We start from the raw sequence: 19,747 nt of genomic DNA, 5'->3' as shown, positions 1-19,747 counted from the left end.
ACCCCAACATCTACCCAACCTGTGGCTGCTGGGACCAGTCCTGCAGAATCAAAGCTGCGGGGTCTCCCTGATTCAGGGCAACAGCGAATATCAGAGAGGAGGTCTGGTGAGCATCCAGTATGGATGGTGTAGCAGAATCCAGAGGCGTCAAACCAGACAAATGACACTTTGGAACGAACACTTGCAAGTAAAGCCATTTGGACAAAAGGATGTGCGGTGTGACACACTGCAGCATCCACGGTGACATGTTTTTTCTTTAGGGGGAAGGTTACAAGGGTAGAAGGTAGATATGGATGGACTGGGAAAGGGGTAGGGTTGGGGTGCAGGATGTGAAATTCACAAAGAATCAATTTTAAAATCATGGGGGAAAGGTTGGATGTGAGGCTGATGAAATGGCTTAGTGTTTAAAGCACGTGCTGCTGATGCAGAAGACCCAGATTCTCTTTAGACACCTACACAGTGGCTCACAACCATGTAACTCCAGTTCCTGGGGATCCCACATCCTCTGGCCTCCTCAGGCACTAAGCTTACATGGTGCCCATACATACAAGAAGGCAAAACACTTATACATGCTCTTTTATTCAGATATACATGCTTGTGGTCCGAGTGCTGGGGATTTGAAGACCGGAGATCCCTGGCCAACCCGCCTAACCTCACTGGTGAACTCTGCTAGTAAGAGACCCTATGTGAAAGGAAGTGGGCAGCATTGCCAAGGATGGCACCGGAGGTCACCCTCTGACCTCCACATGGTCATTCACCCATGAACACGTTCACCCACACACATACACATTCACACACATGAGAAACATGGACAAAGGCTTGGAAAAAATTCTTTTTAAATATTTATTTAGCTTTAGCCTGGTGAGGTGGTGCATGCCTTTAATTCCTGCACTTAGGAGGCAGAGGCAGTCAGAGCTCTGAGTTTGAGGTCGCCCTTGTCTATGGAGTATGTTTCAGGACAGCCAGCAATACGTAGTGAGAGCTTGTCACAAATCAAACAAACAAAAAGATTTATTTATTTTATTTGTGTATTAATATAGATATTATATGCAGATGGTACAGGTGCAGCCGGAGGCCAGAAGAGGATGATGGATCCCCCAGAACTGGAGTTTACAGCACTTGTAAGCCACTTGATAAGAGTTCCAGGAATCAAATTCTAGTCCTCTGGAAGAGCAGTACACTCTCTTAACTGTTCTCCAGCCCCTTGAATAGACATTTCTCAAAAAGTTGCCCAGATGTCTCCTAAACATGTGAAAAACCTGAATAATGTCCCTAGTCACCAGAGAATACAACCCAAACTACCAAACACCACTGAGCACGCACGCACACACACACACAAACAAACAAACACACAGAGACAGAGACAGAGACAGAGACAGAGAGAGGAAAATGTGGAGAAGTAGGAATGCTTGTGCAGAGCTGACGAGACTGGAAACTGGCTGCTGTGGCAGCCTCAAAGGCTCTTGAAAAAAATGTAGTGGCCATGGAACTGGCTCAGCGGGTAAAACCCCTGGCACCGAGGCTGACATAGTGATTTGATCCCCATAGCCTACGTGAAAGGAAAGTTGTCTCCTCGCTCTACGTGTGCACCGTGGCACACACCGCCCCACAATAAATACATGAATGAATACAGAATTGAAAAGCAAACTTAAATACAGTGTTTCTGCAAACAACACTAGTAAAACTTGGTGGGACACACAAACAATTGATTGGAAGGTGGGCTATTTGGGAAGGGGAAGGGGGTCAGCAGGAGTGGGAGGAGAAAGAGAGGGTAACGGGGGTTAATATGATCAAAATACACATGACATGTATGCAGATGTCATAATAAAAGCCCATTATGATAACTTCACATCTGCTATTAAAAACACGAACAGTGGAGTTGGAGAGAGAGTACGCATTGCAGCTTGGACGGAAAGGAATCCCGGCCGCCGGAAGCCAAGGAATACCAGGTGCTACAGTTCAGGCGGAAGAGCTTTCTCGCAGCTGGGAGTACAGGTCACAGTGAACAGAGCAGTTTGCCGTTCTAGGGAAAGGCTTCCCAGTGTTAACAGCTCCGCTCTGGCAGGAGAGGGTTTCCCCAGGGAAGCTGTTGAAAGACCCCCGGTAGGGACCTTCCCTCAGGTGGAGACCCCGGACCCACAGACCAGGCCGAGACCACGAGTCGGATGCAAACTGCAAGAGGTTTATTAGGTAGACACAGGTACCTGCGGGCGGCAAAGTCTTTCGGAGGACTTGCGCGCCTGTAGACTGGGAGGAGGACTTTTTATAGGAAAGAGGGCAGCAAAAAGCAATTTACAGAAGCAGAAGCGTGGTTATCAGAATGAGGCGGCGGGGGGGGGGGGGGGGTGGCATGAATGGTTTTCCTCTCCCAGCATGGATGTCTGGCAGCAGACATCCTGCTCTTATCTTATAGGTATCCTACTTTGAAGTCATCCTGCTTTGTAGATGTCCTATCTTATAGATATCCTGTTTTCCTCTCACGAGAGCAGGCTAGCTGCTGATCCTGAGAATCTTTCAAGCAAACAGGACGTTCTCCCGGGAGCCTGCTAGCTGCGGGTTCTGAGGAGGGGGTCTGTAGGGTCTTTCATTCCCCCCTTTTCTTTTATCACAGAGTTAAATCTTTTACTCTAAGCAGTTAGGGAACCTCGGTTTCTTGTTGTTGTACCATATGATACTGATGGGTCAGCACTAGGGCCTGAATAACTGACAGCCTGTCTTTCATAAACTGGACCAAGCGGTTTAAGATGCAGGGCCCAAACAGGAGTATCAGAAGGAGGACAATCAATCAAGGGACCCATCAGAGGAGACAATAGAGTCGTAAACCAGGGAGACTTATTAAACCACCCTTCGAACCATCCCTGTTGTGATTCGAGCAGCTTTTGTGTCTGTCTTTACCTCTCTCTAAGCTTTGTCATAGTGTGGTTCGCATAGAAACAACATTCCTCTTTGAGTGCTGAGCATAACCCTCCCTCTTGTAAAAACAACATGTCTAGCCCCCTCCTGTTTTGTAGGGCTACCTCTGAGAGGGGGGATTAATGACTCTTCAAGTGCGCTAACCGATTCTTCCAGTGCCTTGATATCAGTATGCATGGCTGCCTGAAGTTGTCTAAATTGGCTGGTCTCCATAATCTACCTCCTGGGGTGGCGTCCTGGACATTGGTAGCGGTAGCGATATCATAGCAAGGGCCACAAGCTTTTCCCCCGCAAGTCCAGGGTCCCCTTCCCGAGTACCCAGGCGTGGTTCCTCGTCTGAGCGTGATTAGATCCCAGATGGAGGAGGGTTTCCAGTAAGCCTCCCCCGTCGTTTCACAACCCCATTGGGCACAGTAACCGTCCCCCGGCCCTCCATGTCCCTTTTGTGTGTTTTGTCCTGGACAAACATAGAAGTCTTTGTTCCTGGTCCCATGTCGTCCCCCTCCACCCCCCGGGTGATGGCAGTCATATCCCGGGAATGTCGCCATCCCCAGTCTTAGTAGGGCCCATATAATGATCCAAGGGCCCCACGGGTAAGCCTTATCTTTAAGGGGTTTTGAGTGCGTTGGGCTCTCCATGCTGGGGTTGCGGCGGGCTCCATTTTGTCAGCTGTATGGGCGGCCTTAACGTGTGAGGCGTGGATCCAGGCTGTGATGCCGTCAACCTTTAGTGCCATTGGGGGTCAGAAGGACAGTGTAAGGGCCTTTCCACCGAGGTTCCAAGTTTTAGGTCTGGTGTCTGCGGACACAAACAGTATCTCCTATCTGGAAGGGATGCGGTTCCACCGGCTGGTTCAGTTGGTCTTGGTAAGCAGCGGCGAGTGGCCTCCAAACCTCTCTCTGCACAATCTGTAGACACCTGTAAATGAGCCTCCAGAGAAGGACTGTTAGCAAAATCGGCAATGTTTGAATTAAAGAAATTTATAAATGGGGAGGAGCCCCATATAGGATTTCAAAAGGAGTCAGTCCATGAGGCCCCAGGGTGTTGTGGGCCCTGTACAGGGCCAGTGGTAAGAGGAGCACCCAGTCTCTAGTGCCAGTTGCAAGCGTTAATTTGGATAAGGTCTCCTTAATTGTTCTATTCATGCATTCTACCTGTCCTGAACTTTGGGGTCTATACGCACAATGTAATTTCCATTCGACCCCTAGGAGTTTGGCCACCTACTGACTTACCTGGGAGACGAAGGCGGGCCCATTATCGGTGCCAAGACTTGAGGCATTCCGTACCTGGGAAATATTTCTTCCAAGAGCTTTTTGGTCACCACCTTTGAGGTTTCGTTTTTGGTGGGAAAGGCTTCTACCCATCCTGAAAAAGTGTCTATGAACACCAGGAGGTATCTGTACCCCTAGAGACCTGGCTTAACCTCTGTAAAGTCGATCTCCCAATGTACTCCAGGACAATGTCTCCGTGCCCGAACTCCTGGACCAAGCTTGATTCTGCCTGCATTTACCTGAGCGCAGGCTTGGCATTCATCAGTCACTTTTTGCAGGGCTCCGTCCCTGTTCAGGAGGTATTGGCCTGACTCCTGTCTGTCCAACAAGGTTTTCATCTTCTTTGGCCCCAAATGAGTCAATTTATGCAAGTAGTCTATTATTTTATAAGTATGTTTTGTTGGCATACCAATCTTTTCCTTGAAAACCCAATGTTGCTTTTCGGGGTCATATGTGGCCCCCATTTTCTTTAGGAGATCAATGTCCTCTTTACTATAGGGTAGCGAACTGGAGGCTTGGGCCTCTTCCGGGTTCGTCAAGGGGAGAGCTTGGGAGGTCTTGGTTGATTTTATAGCAATCTCTCAAGCAGCGTTATCTGCCAGCCTATTTCCCTTTTCCTCAGGGCTATGGCCTTTTTGATGCCCAGGGCAGTGCATAATACTTAATTTTGGGGGCAAAAATAAGGCTTTCAGGAGTGCCAGTATCTCAAGTTTGTTTTTAATTTCCTTTCCTTCTGAGGTCAGCAGCCCTCGTCTTCAATAAATTTCCCCATGTATGTGAGCCATGGCGAATGCATATCGGCTATCCGTATAAACATTCAGTCTCTTACCTTCTGCCATCCGGAGTGCCTAGGTCAGAGCGATGAGTTCAGCCCTCTGGGCGGAGGTGCCTGCTGGTAAGGCTTCTGCCCAAACTACCTCAGTCTCTGTTGTCATTGCTGCCCCCGCCTTTCGTTTCCCATTTGCCAGGAAACTGCTGCCATCCGTATACCAAGTATAGTCAGCATCTCGGAGGGGTTGATTCGTCAGGTCCGGTCTGGTCCCGTGTGTTTCTGCGAGGATCTGGAGGCAGTCGTGGTGTTCCGGGTCCTCAGGCAGGGGGAGCAAGGTCGCGGGATTAAGAGCGACCACAGGTCCGAATTGCACCCGGTCCGCATTCAGGAGCAGGGCTTGGTAGTAAGTCATGCTGGCATTGGAGAGCCAGCGGTCTGGAGGCTGCTTGACCAAGGCTTCCACCACATGGGGTGCCAGGATAGTCAGTGGCTGGCCCAGGGTTAGTTTACCCGCGTCTTTAGTGAGGACTGCAATAGCTGCTACCATTCGCAGACAGGGCGGCCACCCTGAAGAAACTGGGTTGAGTTTCTTTGAGAGATAAGCTACAGGACGCCTCCAAGGGCCCAGTTTTTGAGTTAGGACCTCTTTGACGTAACCCTGTCTCTCATCCACGAACAAGTCAAAGGGTTTGGTGATGTCAGGGAGGCCTAAAGCAGGGGAGGCTGGTAAGGCTTTCTTAATGTTTTTGAAAGCCCTCTGCTGTTCCTCTCCCCAATCAAACATTGTCCCTTGTTTAGTTAGAGGATACAAGGGTGCAGCCATCTCGGCAAACCCTGGGATCCAGAGGCGGCAGAATCCCGCTGTTCCCAGAAACTCTCGCAGCTGGCGGGGGTTCCGGGGGGCAGGGATGTTAGTGATAGTCTGTTTGCTCACCTCGGTCAGCCATCTCTGTCCATCTTTTAATTGATAACCTAGGTAAATGACTTGCTTCTGGCACATCTGAGCCTTCCTGGCTGATACCCGATATCCTAATTGTCCCAATGTCTGTAGGAGGGACTTTGTGCCCTCCTGACATTCTTTCTCTGAAGCGGCGCCAGAAGGAGGTCATCAACGTATTGGAGCAATGTCAGGGTGGGGTACTGGACCCGAAAGTCGCCAGGTCCCGGTGCAGAGCCTCATCAAAGAGGGTCGGGCTGTTCTTGAATCCCTGGGGGAGCCTAGTCCAGGTCAATTGACCCGAAAGACCAAGATCTGGGTCCTTCCATTCAAAGGCAAAAAGGGGCTGGCTCTCCGGATGCAGCCGCAAGCAGAAGAAGGCATCCTTTAAGTCTAATATGGTATACCAAACGTGGGATGGTGGCAGAGTGCTCAATAAGTTATAGGGGTTGGGGACCATGGGGTGCATGTCCTTCACCCTTTTGTTGACCTCCCTCAAATCCTGCCCTGGCCGGTAGTCCCCAGTCCCTGGTTTCTTTACTGATAAAAGGGGGGTATTCCATGGTGACCGGCAGGGGATGAGAATGCCCTGGTCCAAGAGCCTCTTTTTTTGCAATAAGCACATTGGTCCCTGTCCATTTTGGCCCCCTTCCTTTCTCCCAGCCTACCTCCCTCTCTTTCTTGTCCTTGAACTACAGTGGCCAGCAGCCTGCTTAATTCTTTATTCTGTTTCATGTCTCTTTCCTCATTTATTGGTTGCTCCTCTGAATATACTTGTAAATTCTCCTTTCCTTCTCTCTTTCTTTGCCTCTTCAGCAGATCCTGTATTGTATACCCCTGCAGACCTTCCAGCCTCTGTAATTTACTTCTGATATCCGGACTGGACTGCCAAATAAAGGATATTGAAACACTAATGGCCTGCCCCGGTTCCCCGGGTCATAGGGAGTATACATTCTGTATGCTTCCTTAAACCTCTCTAAAAAGGCAGAGGGAGTTTTCTCATTCCCTTGTATCACTTGCTTTACCTGAGCCACATTAGTGGGGCGGCATGCTGCCCCTCGGAGACCCGCTATAAGCAGCTGGCGATAGAGGCGTAGGTGTCCCTTACCTGCAGCTGTGGTGAAGTCCCAATCAGGTCGCGTCAGAGGGAAGGCCTCGTCAATTTCGTTAGGCAAAAGGGTTGGGTGACCGTTGTTGCCTGGAACGTTTCTCCGAGCCTCCAAAAAGACTCTTTGCTCTTCCTCTGAGGTCAGCAGGGCTTGCAAGAGTTGCTGGCAATCATCCCAGGTGGGCTGGTGGGTGACTAAAATAGACTCGATTAGATTAGTCAGCGCCACTGGGTTTTTGGAAAAGGAAGGGTTATGCTGTTTCCAGTTATAGAGATCAGAAGCTGAGAATGGCCAGTACTGTTGCTGCCCATTCGGACCCTCTCGGAGGGGAAGGGCGTGGGAGGTGGAATCAGGCGGCGGCTCGCGTCTGTCCCTCTGTTGGCCAGCCATAGGTGAGAGGGCCGGGGATTCTTGTGGGGGCCCCTCGCCCATCGCCGCTTCAGGTCCCTCTGGGCTATCTGATCCTGCATATGGAGGAGGCTCAACATTTTACAGGGTGTGTCAAACTTTTCCAACTTCTATAAGCAGTTACAAATATCATCAGGTCAATTCCAGTAAGAGTACAATGACAGACATTGTTGTTACTAAATACCATCAGTTCCAGTCTCTGAGAAACAGTTAAAACCCCAATTTTCCCCCCTTCTTAAGTGAAGAGGGGTTGTTAACGATTGTCCCATGGTACCAGATTTAGACTCGAGCACAAACAGATATACAAAAACAAAGAACATATTTAAACACAAAAATCCAACAATCAGACACAAACAATATGGACGCTCAGCACGGCTTTGGCGCAAAACCGAAAGCAAAACTTCAGACGGAGACTGTGAAAAATCAGGCTCCGGCCACCTTTGGAATGTGGCCCGTCAGATGAGCACCGAAAAGGCTCCAGATTCAGACCCAAGTCAGCAAAGCAAGACTTTGGGATACAGATTGAGCTCCGGAAAAAGCTGCCACCTAATTCAGGGCTCCAGACACCCTTGGAACGTCTTCCAGGGCTGCGGGGTGGAAGTCCGAGCTCGTCAGCTCCTTCCTGGGCCCGCCAGATACAGAGCACCCAGATCTGAGTGTACAGAGTTAACAAAGCACAGAAACGACGCAGACACAGACTAACAAATCGGTGCTGGCCAGCTTACCTCCCGATGGTGGGTCGGTGGTCCCTGGGTGGGGGCCTTCAATTCCCGGCCAATGCACCAAATGAAAGACCCCCGGTAGGGACCTTCCCTCAGGTGGAGACCCCGGACCCACAGACCAGGCCGAGACCACGAGTCAGATGCAAACTGCAAGAGGTTTATTAGGTAGACACAGGTACCTGCGGGCGGCAAAGTCTTTCGGAGGACTTGCGCGCCTGTAGACTGGGAGGAGGACTTTTTATAGGAAAGAGGGCAGCAAAAAGCAATTTACAGAAGCAGAAGCGTGGTTATCAGAATGAGGCGGCGGGGGGGGGGGTGGCATGAATGGTTTTCCTCTCCCAGCATGGATGTCTGGCAGCAGACATCCTGCTCTTATCTTATAGGTATCCTACTTTGAAGTCATCCTGCTTTGTAGATGTCCTATCTTATAGATATCCTGTTTTCCTCTCACGAGAGCAGGCTAGCTGCTGATCCTGAGAATCTTTCAAGCAAACAGGACGTTCTCCCGGGGAGCCTGCTAGCTGCGGGTTCTGAGGAGGGGGTCTGTAGGGTCTTTCACTGTCACAGTTTGGCTCTGGTGCTCCAGGGTACAGCAACGTCCGCCACTCCAGTAAGGGAAGGTTTCCCCAAGGTAAGTGTTACAGCCCTGCTCCACTCAGTATCTACTCCGGCTCCAGGGAAGAGTTGTTACTTCTCGCCTCCGCTCCATTTATTAGGAGGAAAGAATTCAGGAGAGTGGCTGCCTCTGCCAGGGTGGAAAAGGGGCAGCAGCAAACAGAACAGGTGCAGGGTTTATATAGGGCTTCTTAGAGGTGGAGTTTTCCCAGGGAGAAGAGGGATAGGTTTGTTTTCCCTACTCAGGGATTGGTTAGTTTAGCTGGTCAGTGGCCGAGATGGCCGATTTCAGGGCCAAACTTTTTGGCTTTAGTTTGGGGTCCGGAGCATATTTCTTTCGCTGGTTCTGATCCTATGGCCAAAGTGTTTCTTGGGCATTCGTTTCAGGGTCAGGGTGTATCTCTTTGGTTCTGGGTTCGGGGCTAAAGCATTTCTTTCACTGACTCAGGTCTCAGAACCAGGGTGTGCTTCTTTCACTGGCTCTGATTACAGACGTGGAACTCCAGTCTCCGTTTCCAACCCAGGACTTCGTGGAGCTAGGCAAGCACTTCACCATCTGAGCCATAACCTCCGCCTTGGGGTTATTTTTAATCGGCTATAGAAAGCTTTTCAGTTTCTGGCCAGTAGGTGACGCTGGAGCTCGTCCAATACCAGACACGAGGCACAGAGGTTCCTTTGCTACGTTTGCTCCCGCCTCTCTCCTTCCGCTTCCGAGGGCCGTCACTTCCGGGATCTCCGCGTGCACCGTCTGGGAAGGATTCCTTCAACATGGCTCCCGCACAGCCGACTCTAGCGCTGAACCCGCAGGAAGACGAGAAGTTTCAGAAGGTTCTGACACAAGCCAAACAGCTCGCGAAAAAGGTGAGCGGTCGGGCGCTCCGGCCCAGAGGAGGCGGCGGGGTTGGAGACTGCGGTTCAAGCAGGGAGACTGAGGCAGGTCGGGAGTCGGTGTGTGAGGTTTGGCTCTTTAGGCCCTCAGGACTCACGTGGAGAGAAAGGGGTACCACGTGAAGGAGCATGGCCCATCCAAATCGCAGAATATATTAAAGTTGCCACGACTCTACTTTAGCCCGCAAAGTGAGGGTTCATGGTCTCCCGCTGCCCTCGGCAGGTACGTATGTCCTCTTCCGTTGGAGAGCTCAGGAGGCGGAATTGACGTCCAGAAACCCAGCGCCTGGGAGGAGGACGCAGGAAGAGCGAGAGGCAGAAATAGCCAGGATTACTTATTCGGATCAGGGTTTAGCGGAAAAAAAAAAATAGAGACATTGCCGGGCGGTGGTGGCACACGCCTTTAATCCCAGCACCCTGGAGGCACAGGCAGGCGGATCTTTTGAGTTCGAGGCCAGCCTGCTCTACATAGTTCCATGCAGCCAATGTTCTGTAGTGAGACCCTGTTCAGAAAGTTACTCACTCTCAGATGCACACACACACGTTTTGGTACAGTATGAGTTTGTATCTTTTTAAATGTTTATTTGTTGTTTTTGTTCTCAGCAAAAGAAGGAAGAAAAAAGTCTTAATCCTGGAGTGATCTTTGTGGGCCACCTGCCAGCAATATTTTCTGAAAGTCACCTCTATGATTACTTTACCCAGTTTGGCACTATTAGCAGATTCAGATTGTCCAGAAGTAAACGGGTAAGAGTACGTGTGTGAACTCAACTGTGTGTGTGTGTGTGTGTGTGTGTGTTTTCAGTTGTTATCGTCTGTTGTATTCATACACACAGCACTGTTACCTACAAAGTTCACACTGAAGAACTTTTCACAAGTCAGGCTGATGGTACGTGCCTTTAGTCCCAGCACTTAGAAAGCAGGGGCCAGCACAGCTCTGTTGACTGCAGAACCGTCCTCGCTTGTGTCATGAGTTCCAAGACAGCCAGGGATACATAAGGATATCCTGACTAGAAATAGATAAGCAGAAGTAACTTAACAAGTTGCAGTGGAAAATAAGCCTGGCATAGTGGTGTCTTCCTTCAGTTCCGACACATCAGAGGCAGAGGCAGGCAGGTCTCTGAGATTGAGGCCAGCCACAGCTGTATGGTGGGGAATCTTGTCTCAAAAAGAAAGAAAAAAAAATCGTGAGGCTGGGGCGAGAGCTCAGTCTGTAACTCTCCATCTGAGAAGCCAGGTGTGGTTATATGCACTGTAACCTCAATGCTGGGAAAGTGAGGACAGGATCCCTGAGGCTTGCTGATGAGCCAGCTTAGCCCACATCCGGGCCACTGAGAGACTGTTTGGGGGCTAGGGAAATGGCATAATGGGTAAGAGGACTTTTGCTGTAAGCATGGGGTAGAACACACACATCAGGTTTCATAGCAAATGTGATGGGTTATTTTATTTTATTGTCCTCGTTCCACGGAATGACAATCTGAGTCTTACATGTTACTTAACTAGGGTGTCAGCTCCAGGATCAACATAGGCATTTGAGCTCCAGACCCCATACTACAGTTGAGACTAATGTGGGTAAGGGGATTGATTTGTGTCAGGGGTTAGGAATTCAAAGGCCTGCGTTTCAGAGACCATTATTGGCATGTTCCTTTGCCTGGGTTGTAGGAATCCGTGTCGGTTTCTCTGCGCCTTGTGACACTGGAGAGTTGGTAGTGTTCACCCTTGGCCTGTGAGATAGGTTGTGCTGCCTGCATTTTCCTCTTTAGTACTAGGGCCGGAACCCAGGGCGTAAGAGGTAAGCGCTGGGTTACGTTCCTGTCTTATTTTTGAGACAAGGTCTTAACTGAGTTGCCCAGACTGACCTGATTAGACTCACAAGAACCAACAGACTCTCCTGCCTCAACGTCCTGTGTAACTAGGATTACGGGTGTGCCCAGACTGCTCTGTTCCTAATGAAACAACAGTATGCTTATGACACAGGATTACCAGTGAAACAACAGGTGAGTCCAGGGCTGTGGGAGCCCAAAGATGGACTTCTTACCACTTACTTATTCAATTGCTATTGGCTACATTGGCTAGAATACTCGCATGTCTTACTGAGGGGAATTTAGGGATACTAGAAAATCCGTTTGTTCCAAGTTGTAACTGTCTGGTTGTTTTCTTTTGAATAACAGTTTAAGTGTGAGTGGAGTTGAGGTGGCAGTTGTGACTGCCGTCTCCTGAGCACCCACAGGGGTGTGTTAAGAGCTTGGTGATGTGTTAGATTTAACTGCTTTTTCTGTGGGTTTTCATTTGCAGACTGGAAACAGCAGAGGGTATGGTTTTGTGGAGTTTGAGTCTGAGGATGTTGCCAAGATAGTTGCAGAAACAATGGACAACTACCTTTTTGGTGCAAGACTTCTATCGTGTAAGTACTCTGACCTAGCTGAGGGCCGTTTCTACACAGATAGGGTTAAGCAGTTACTTTTGGGGCTTGTACTCGGGAAGAAGAGCTTAATGGGTGATTGAAAAGGACTTGGTGGACTGGAGGGATGGCTCAGCGGTTAAGAGACTCCGCTCTTCCAGAGGTCTTGATCAATTCCTAGCAACCACATGGTGGCTCACAACCATCTGTAGTGAGATCAGGTGCTCTCTTCTGGCCTGCAGGTGTACATGCAGGCAGAACACTGTATACATAATAAATAAATGAATCTTTAAAAAGAAAAGGACTTGGCTGAGGACATACACAAATTGAAGACTGGCCGGTTAAAGCCTAGCATGGTGGTACATACCTTTAATCCTAGTACATGGGATATGGAGGCAGAAGCAGGCAGATTTGTCTCAAAAAAAGAAAAGGCGGGGACTAGGCATGAGCCAGGTAAAGGGGTGCAAGTATAGACTGAGGTCACCTCTGACCACATGAATGGTAAATGCTGAACCAGAGGTGACTTATATTTATTTGTTGGGGAATGTAAGGGAACCAGAATGGGGGAAAAATAGACTATAGGTCAGATTCTTGATACCCATCAAACTCAGAGTTTATTCTGAGGTCTGGGTACAGCCTTCATGGAGTCTAAACAGGATAATACCAAAAGTGAAGAATCCTGTTTCAAAGTCAGACTAAGTGACATTGGATGCAGCTACAGCTCCAGATTCTGTGAGAGGATCCGAAGGAAACAAGGCAGAATGGTGGAGCAGAAAACCACATGCTTTCCCCCCGCCCCGCACAGATGCACTCATCCAAACACACATGCATTGGCTGCATTCAATTACAGCCACTCATTTCTGTGTCCATCCCAAGACACCTGTAGCATCGCTGTCCAGATCTTTGTCCTCGGAAGATAGGCCTACGTTCCCGCGTCTGCGTGCGTCCGTAGTAGAGCGTGCGCTACCCTGGGACTGGTCCACAGGTCCACAGGGCTTCCTGGTAACATTGTTCTCCCAGTTCCTTCGCCATGAGAGACATTCTCGGTGGCCTGATGGGGGTCCCATGCTCAGTTGACTGGGCAGGAACTTGAGAGTACAGGGGCTGCGCTTTGTCTGCTTTGAGGAAAAACATTAGAGAGGGCTCTGGGTTCTACAGACTTTTGTGTGTTCAGGATGGAATGGGATCATCTGGGTCTGGGAGTTAGCTTGGCTGGTAGAATGCGGCCTAGCATGCACAAGGCTCTAGATTTCATCCCTGGGGACACACACACTGTATCTGATAGCACAAGCCTTTAATGCTGTATTCGCATTAAATATGGACGGTCATTCTAGACAACACGGGTTCAGAGCCAGCTAGACTACATGAGACCCTGTGTTAAAAAAAAGCAGTTGGCTTCACAGGTAAAGGTTTATGCTGTGAAAGTATGGCAGTCTAAGTTCAATCACCCAAACCCACATAAAGGTGGAAGAGAGCCAACTTCACAGAGCTGTCCTCTGGCCTCCATATGCATCAAGGCATGTGAACCCACACACATGGATTTACATAGATAGTAATAACTGAGTTTTTAAAAGATATTTTTCTATGATATAGTTACTTCATACCATAAGAAATGGCCCTAGGGAAAATATAAAATTAAAGTTAAAATCCTTTCCTTTTTTTTTTTTTTGTTCTTATTTGTTTTGTTCTTTTTATATGCAGGTAAATTTATGCCACCAGAGAAAGTCCACGAGGACCTTTTCAAAGAGTGGAACGTTCCCTTTCATCAGCCATTATTCCCGGCAGTGAATCGCTATAATCAGAAACGGGGACACTCACAACTGTTGAAGATGGAATATCGGTTCAGGAAGAAGGAAAAGTTACTCCGGAAGAAGCTAGCTAAGAAGGGGATCGATTATAGTTTCCCTTCGTTGGTAGGTATCCTATCCTGAGGCTTTCTCAGTGGTTTCTCTTTGGGGTGGGGTGGGGTGGGGTTTCTACCTCACTAGTTCTGGCGCAAGTCTATATGATAGTACTCTATTCCAGTGCTTCTCACATGCTAAGGTTTGGGTTGTTTGGGGCGTGTGGTTCTTTCGGCTGATTGGCAGCCAGGCAAGACTCTGCCCAAGCGAGGCAAGTGGTCTGTTGCTGAGCGCTTGTACAGTTCTCTGTGTTAAGGTTTTTACTGAAACTTTGAAACCCCGCACTGTGGGTTCTTGTTGATGTTTATGGTATCGAGGATGGAATCCAGAGCACTGAGTGTACACCACCCATTCCTCCACCCTAACCCTGTGTCCCCTTTCTGGAGAAAACTCTGAGTTGCATGGACTGGTTTGAAAGCAGTCTAGCTTAGGGAAGCCTTTGTGATAGTTCCTCCTGCGTTTGCTCCTGGGTAAATAGATGGGCTTCCCGCCCTACATAGGCACCTTCTACTGTTGATGTTGCTAAGACTGGGTCTTTCGTTCCAAGCGGGTTCAAACGTGTTATACAGCCAAGGAGTCTTCTGCCTCTTTGTCCTGAGTGCTGGGATCTAGGTTTATGCAATCCTGAAGGTATAGCCTGGCGCTTGAGGTGTGCTGCTTTATATGAGCTACGTCACCAGACCCCTGCCAGTTTTGTTCTCCCAATATAATTTCCCACTTGTGTCGCAACTGAATACCAGCTACCTCAGAGGCCAAAAGAAGACATTGGATCCCCTAAGAGTATAGTTTACAGAAGTTGTGAACCATCATATGGGTGCTGGGCATTGAACCTGGGTCCTCTGAAAGAGCAGCCAGTGAGTGCTCTTAATTGTTGAAGCATCTCTCCGGTCACCAGCATTTTAAGCCAGGGTCCTACTACATGATCTAGGCTCCCCACAAATTGGCGATCCTTCTGCCTCAGCCTTCCAAGTGCTGTGATTGTAAACATGGGATACTCAACCTGGGTTATAGCAAAGCCTTTGCCCCTGGTTACATTTGAACCATTTGGCAGCTGGACATTGGTGTTTAAAATAGTCATTCAGCTACAGCATATTCATATAGCTGATAAATATGCAAATTGTTTCTTTGCAGGTCTTACCTAATCCAAAGAAAGGGGCTTCACAGGGCACTCAGGAGTCCAAGGGTAACCAGGTGAGTTTGGCTCGATAATGGCCACCAGTTACTATAGAAATACTTTCAAGAATGTTGGCAAGATGACTTGGGATGAAGGCACTTGGCCTACCTAGTTCAGACCCGGGGTCTCACATGGTTTGAAAGAAAGAGCTGACTCTTAAAAGTTGTTCTCTGACCTCCATACATATGCGTGCACACACAGAGTAACTTAAAAAATTTTAAGGCTCATTACCTGAAAAAAGAAAGTTAATTTCTGCTACTTTTTTTTTTTTTTTTTTTTTTTTTTGTTAAATTTCAGTTGGGCTTTGGTGGTGCACGCCTTTAATCCCAGCATTTGGGAGGCAGAGACAGGCGAATCTCTGAATTTGAGGCCAACCTGATCTACAAGAGCTAGTTCCAGGACAGGCTCCAAAGCTGCAGGGAAACCCTGTCTCAAAAATAAACAAAAAACAGTTGAGGGGGTTAGGATTTTTTTGAGACCTAGTGATTTTAATGCAGCCCAAGTGAGCCCCCAACTTACTGTGTTGTGAAGGTGAATGAATGTCTCACCCTCCTGCCTTCCCCTCCCTAGTGCTGGGACTCTAGGTTTCTGCCACTATCGCTGTTCCCTTGCATTATGGATTGTTTTGTATTTTGAGACAAGGTTTCTCAGCTCTGGAGCCTGTCCTGTAGACCAGGCTGGCCTCAAACTCACAGATCATCCCACAGCAACTAGGAGATAAAACAGACTGAAAATAGATCCCATGGTACAACTTAGAATTAGAATAGTGGTGGTGGGTGGTTATTCCTGATAAAGCCAGGAAGGCAGTGATGGTGGGTGGTTGTTCTAGATGCCTGCTCTCAGCCCTGGACTGTAATAATATACTTGTTGATTTCAGGATCCCACACCAGTTTGTACACCAACATTTTTGGAGAGACGAAAATCACAAGTGACCAAAATAGATGACAATAAAGATGATGAAATCATTTTCAAACAACCCGTGCCCACAGTGAAAGAAGAGACACAAGACTCATTAAAGACTCCAACACCTGCACGCTCTGGCACAAAAAGACCAAGAAAAAGGAAGAGCAACCAGTGATCCTGAAAGCATGCTGTGTTGTGTCTTCCAGGCAGATGTGGTTTTGTTACAAAGACCTACATATGTTACTGGTGCAGCGACATGCAAGCCACTGACGAGATTATTGGAGGGAAAACACATGTTTGTTCATGCCAGTGAGACACGCCATCAGGAAGTTGGCTGTTGTGCCCTCTCCTGGCCTGAGTTTTATTCAGGCTTCACAGCTGCCTTAGTTTACTCTGCCTGTATCGCATTACAGACTTAAATACCACCAGTGCTGTTTGACTGTGTGGTGGCTGTGCACATAAAACTCCAAAGAATATGGCATGCTTCAACCTTAGACCCCAGAAACTGGAAGTTAAATACACATACGGAGAATGAGAAGGCAGTTCACGTGTGAATAACATTTGCACAAGTGTTGTAAGAATCTGGAATAACTTGTTTTCATACATAATTACAGTGAGCTAGTTTAGGTTTGACAGATCAGTTTCAGCAGGTATAGTCAAGATTCAAACAGTGACCAAACTTTTCTACCATTTATCCATGTACAAGAGAACCGAAAAACTTTGTGTGTTGGGGGGGGCATTCACCATCTGTTTGTTTCTTGTTTTTGTATTGCTCATGCAGGTTTAATATACCTATCAATCACCATTGAGCGTTCTTTTCATCCATGTGCGGGGTGTGAGCACACATACTTGTGTGTGAGAGTACGCAAGCCTGAAGGGGAGATCCAGTCTTCTGTCACTGCTTTTACTCATTTGAGATAGGACTGTTTCTGCTTTTTTTGAGACAAGAGTTTCTCTGTGTAGCCCTGGCTGTCCTGGAACTCATTCTGTAAACCAACCTGGCTTCAAACTCTGCCCCAAGGTCTTCCTGCCTGTTTCTCCCAACTGTGGAGATTAAATGCATGTGTCACCATCACCCCGCTTGAGATAGGGCTCCTGATGAACCTGACTTAATGGACAGGCCACAACACGGCACCTGGATGGCCTGGCAGTGAGTTCAGGACCCAGGTGAACACATTGTGAGTGTGAGAGCCTCTTCTGTTCACCAGTAGACACTTGGCTAGTTTCCTGATGTTGGAGCTAATGAGTGGAATTTAGAATGTAGGCAGAATGTCGTCTTTTGTATGTGGTGTAAGCTGAACTCTCTTCAGTCACCTTACCTTATGTGTGTATGTCTGGTGTTAGAGGAGGAAGGAGGAAGGAGCTCGTATCGGCATGGCACGGTATGGAAGTCAGAGCAATCCTTTTGTCTCTTGCTGCATCACCAAGCCTGGTTCTTGAGGACCAAACTGAAGTGCTCACATTTGTATGACAAGTAATGTACTCTGGCCCTCCCAGACTCATTACAACCCTCCTGAACCCATCTCTAGGTATGTGCCACCTTACCTGGCATCTCCCCCACCATACACACTTCATTCTACCCCTGAGCTGAATCCTCAACCCTATGAAGAGGTTTTCAGGTAATGTGTTAGGATTGCTGTGAAGAGACACCATGATGACGGCAACTCTTGATAAAAGGAAATTTGAATTGGGATGGCTTACAATTTCAGGGGTTTAATCCATTATGGTAGATGTGGTGCTGGAGAGGTAGCTGAGAGTTCTGCACCTTTTGCAGGCAACAGGAAGTGAGCTAAGACACTTAGTGGTATCTAGAGCAAGTATGCCTCCTCAAAGCTCACCTTAACAGTGACACTCCCTTTGGGGGCCACTTTCTTTAAAACCACCAGAAATGACTAACATTTGGCTCAAAGTAACATTGGTGTACTTTGTGTGTTTGTGATGTCCTCTGGCCTCAGTACCTGGACATCTACGTTTATTAAGATTATGTGTGCTAGGCACTGGGGCACACACCTTTAATCCCAGCCCTTGGGAGGCAGAGGCAGGTGGATCTCTTGAGTTCGAGGCCAGCCTGGTCTACTAGGGCTAGTTCCTGGACAGGCTCCAAAGCTACAGAAAAACCCTGTCTTGAAAAACAAAAAGATCAGTTTAGGGAGTGGCATCTGTATTTGGCCATGACCAGAAACAAAGTCTCTTTACACATGGGCATCAACAGGCCCGTGTTACCAGTGATGTGGGTAGTAGGAAACATCTATAAAAACTGGAATATGGGTGTTTATAGTAATCTAAGGAAAAACAAAACGAAGCTTCAGAGATGGCTCAGCCTAACAGCCCTTGTCCTTCAGAGGAACTAGGTTTGATTCCCAGCGCCCACACTGCAGCTAACAGTTGTCAGCAACTGCCTTCTGGCCTCCAAGGGCACCAAGCAACAAATTGTGCAGGCAGAGTGTCCACAGATACATCATTGTGCTGACTGGACTCACAGTGTCCATTTGTCATCAACGCTCAAGTGTGGCATACGATTGATTCATTTGATGTCACCAAAGTCGATACTGTGTCTTCAGCATTGTGGTACCGCAGGGCTCTGTTGTGATATGACGGTCTCATAGACACTAGAATGTCACAATAGTATGGTGCCCCACATGTGCCACTGGCACCACCAAGCGCATTGTCACAGAACTGGGTTGTTCATGCTCCATTGTGTCATCACGGTGTTGATTGTGACATCACAGTGCATCGTTTACCACCACACAATTGTGTCTTTGTCATAGCACACCCCCACTGGAACATTTAGTTTGCTGTGTCACAACCCTCAGATACAATGGCAGAATGCTTCATTGTGTCCTCAGTGCTGGGCATGGTGCTGTGTATCTAATCCTCAGGAAGCTGAGGTAGAAAGTTTGGGGGGCAACCTGGGTTGCATAGTACAGTTGTTTATGAACAAGGGAAATCATCTGGAGATTAGCTTTGTAGTGTGCTTGTTTGGCGAGCTTGAATCCCTAAGGTTAATTCCCAGTATGGAAAATTGGTTATGGTGGTATACAGTGGAGGCAGGAGTATCTGAAGTTCAAGATTGTCCTAGTTATATAGTGAGATAAGGCAGGCCTGGCACGAAAGAAACCTTATCCCCAAAAGGGAGGGTGAGGATAGTATGAAAGGCTTTGAACCCTTGAGTTCCCATTTAAGCACTCATAAGTGATTGGTTGGGCGGTGGTGGTGCACACCTTTAGTCTCAGCACTTGGGAGGCAGAGGTGTGCAGATCTCTGGTCTAGAGAGTGAGTTCCAAAGAGTTACACAGAGAAACCCTGACTTGGGACGGAGGAAGCTTGTGATTGTAATTTACAATGTTTTCCACCATTTCATGTTTCTTTGTGTCAGACACTGTTGCGAGCACTTTAGTTTTTTAACTGCTTGTTTTTCCTTTCTGCATTCGCGGAGGGGGGTGGTGTCCTTCCTAAGTCATGACTCCCTTGTTTCTGCTGTGCTCCATACTCCAGGCTAGCTGGCCCACAGACTACAGGTGATTCTCCCCTCTGCCCATTTCACCGAGTGCTGGGATTACAGATGCACGCTGCTGCATATAGCGTTCTAAGTGGTATCTGGGCTGAACTCAGCTCTTGAGACTTGTAACATAAGCGCTTCTCCCCACTGCGCTATCTTTCCAGCCTCAAATCTTTGTTTGTTTTGCTTTATTTTTCAAGACAGGGTTTCTCTGTGTAATCCTGGCTATCCTGGAAC

General features: G+C 48.2%; 3 protein-coding genes across 3 annotated transcripts; 1 reads left to right on the top strand and 2 right to left on the bottom strand.

Annotated features, from left to right (window-relative positions):
* Positions 1-2,166: 2,166 nt before the first annotated feature.
* On the bottom strand, positions 2,167-6,426 carry LOC130875118 (uncharacterized). Its single transcript, XM_057770806.1, has one exon. The coding sequence runs from the start codon at positions 5,954-5,956 to the stop codon at positions 5,033-5,035; it is 924 nt and encodes a 307-aa protein (XP_057626789.1). The 5' UTR covers positions 5,957-6,426; the 3' UTR covers positions 2,167-5,032.
* A 241-nt stretch (positions 6,427-6,667) lies between these two features.
* LOC130875120 (uncharacterized) lies at positions 6,668-8,252 on the bottom strand. The gene has a single exon (XM_057770807.1). The coding sequence runs from the start codon at positions 7,432-7,434 to the stop codon at positions 6,706-6,708; it is 729 nt and encodes a 242-aa protein (XP_057626790.1). The 5' UTR covers positions 7,435-8,252; the 3' UTR covers positions 6,668-6,705.
* A 1,160-nt stretch (positions 8,253-9,412) lies between these two features.
* On the top strand, positions 9,413-16,816 carry Nifk (nucleolar protein interacting with the FHA domain of MKI67). Its single transcript, XM_057770183.1, has 6 exons — positions 9,413-9,608; positions 10,239-10,379; positions 11,928-12,036; positions 13,735-13,946; positions 15,066-15,125; positions 15,986-16,816. The coding sequence occupies exons 1-6, from the start codon at positions 9,516-9,518 to the stop codon at positions 16,184-16,186; spliced, it is 816 nt and encodes a 271-aa protein (XP_057626166.1). The 5' UTR covers positions 9,413-9,515; the 3' UTR covers positions 16,187-16,816.
* Positions 16,817-19,747: the final 2,931 nt, after the last annotated feature.

This window comes from Chionomys nivalis, chromosome 5, assembly GCF_950005125.1.
Source record: "Chionomys nivalis chromosome 5, mChiNiv1.1, whole genome shotgun sequence".
Lineage (NCBI taxonomy): Eukaryota > Metazoa > Chordata > Mammalia > Rodentia > Cricetidae > Chionomys > Chionomys nivalis.
Note: the sequence above shows the minus strand (reverse complement) of the source record. Positions and strands in the feature narration are given on the sequence as shown.

Bases quoted from the DNA above. Each gene is read 5' to 3' on its own strand.
- LOC130875118 (XM_057770806.1), bottom strand. From the start codon at position 5,956: ATGTGCCAGAAGCAAGTCATTTACCTAGGTTATCAATTAAAAGATGGA.
- LOC130875120 (XM_057770807.1), bottom strand. From the start codon at position 7,434: ATGGGCGAGGGGCCCCCACAAGAATCCCCGGCCCTCTCACCTATGGCT.
- Nifk (XM_057770183.1), top strand. From the start codon at position 9,516: ATGGCTCCCGCACAGCCGACTCTAGCGCTGAACCCGCAGGAAGACGAG. The intron at 10,380-11,927 runs GTAAGAGTACGT...TTTCATTTGCAG, and splicing joins GATTGTCCAGAAGTAAACGG to ACTGGAAACAGCAGAGGGTA. The intron at 13,947-15,065 runs GTAGGTATCCTA...GTTTCTTTGCAG, and splicing joins ATTATAGTTTCCCTTCGTTG to GTCTTACCTAATCCAAAGAA.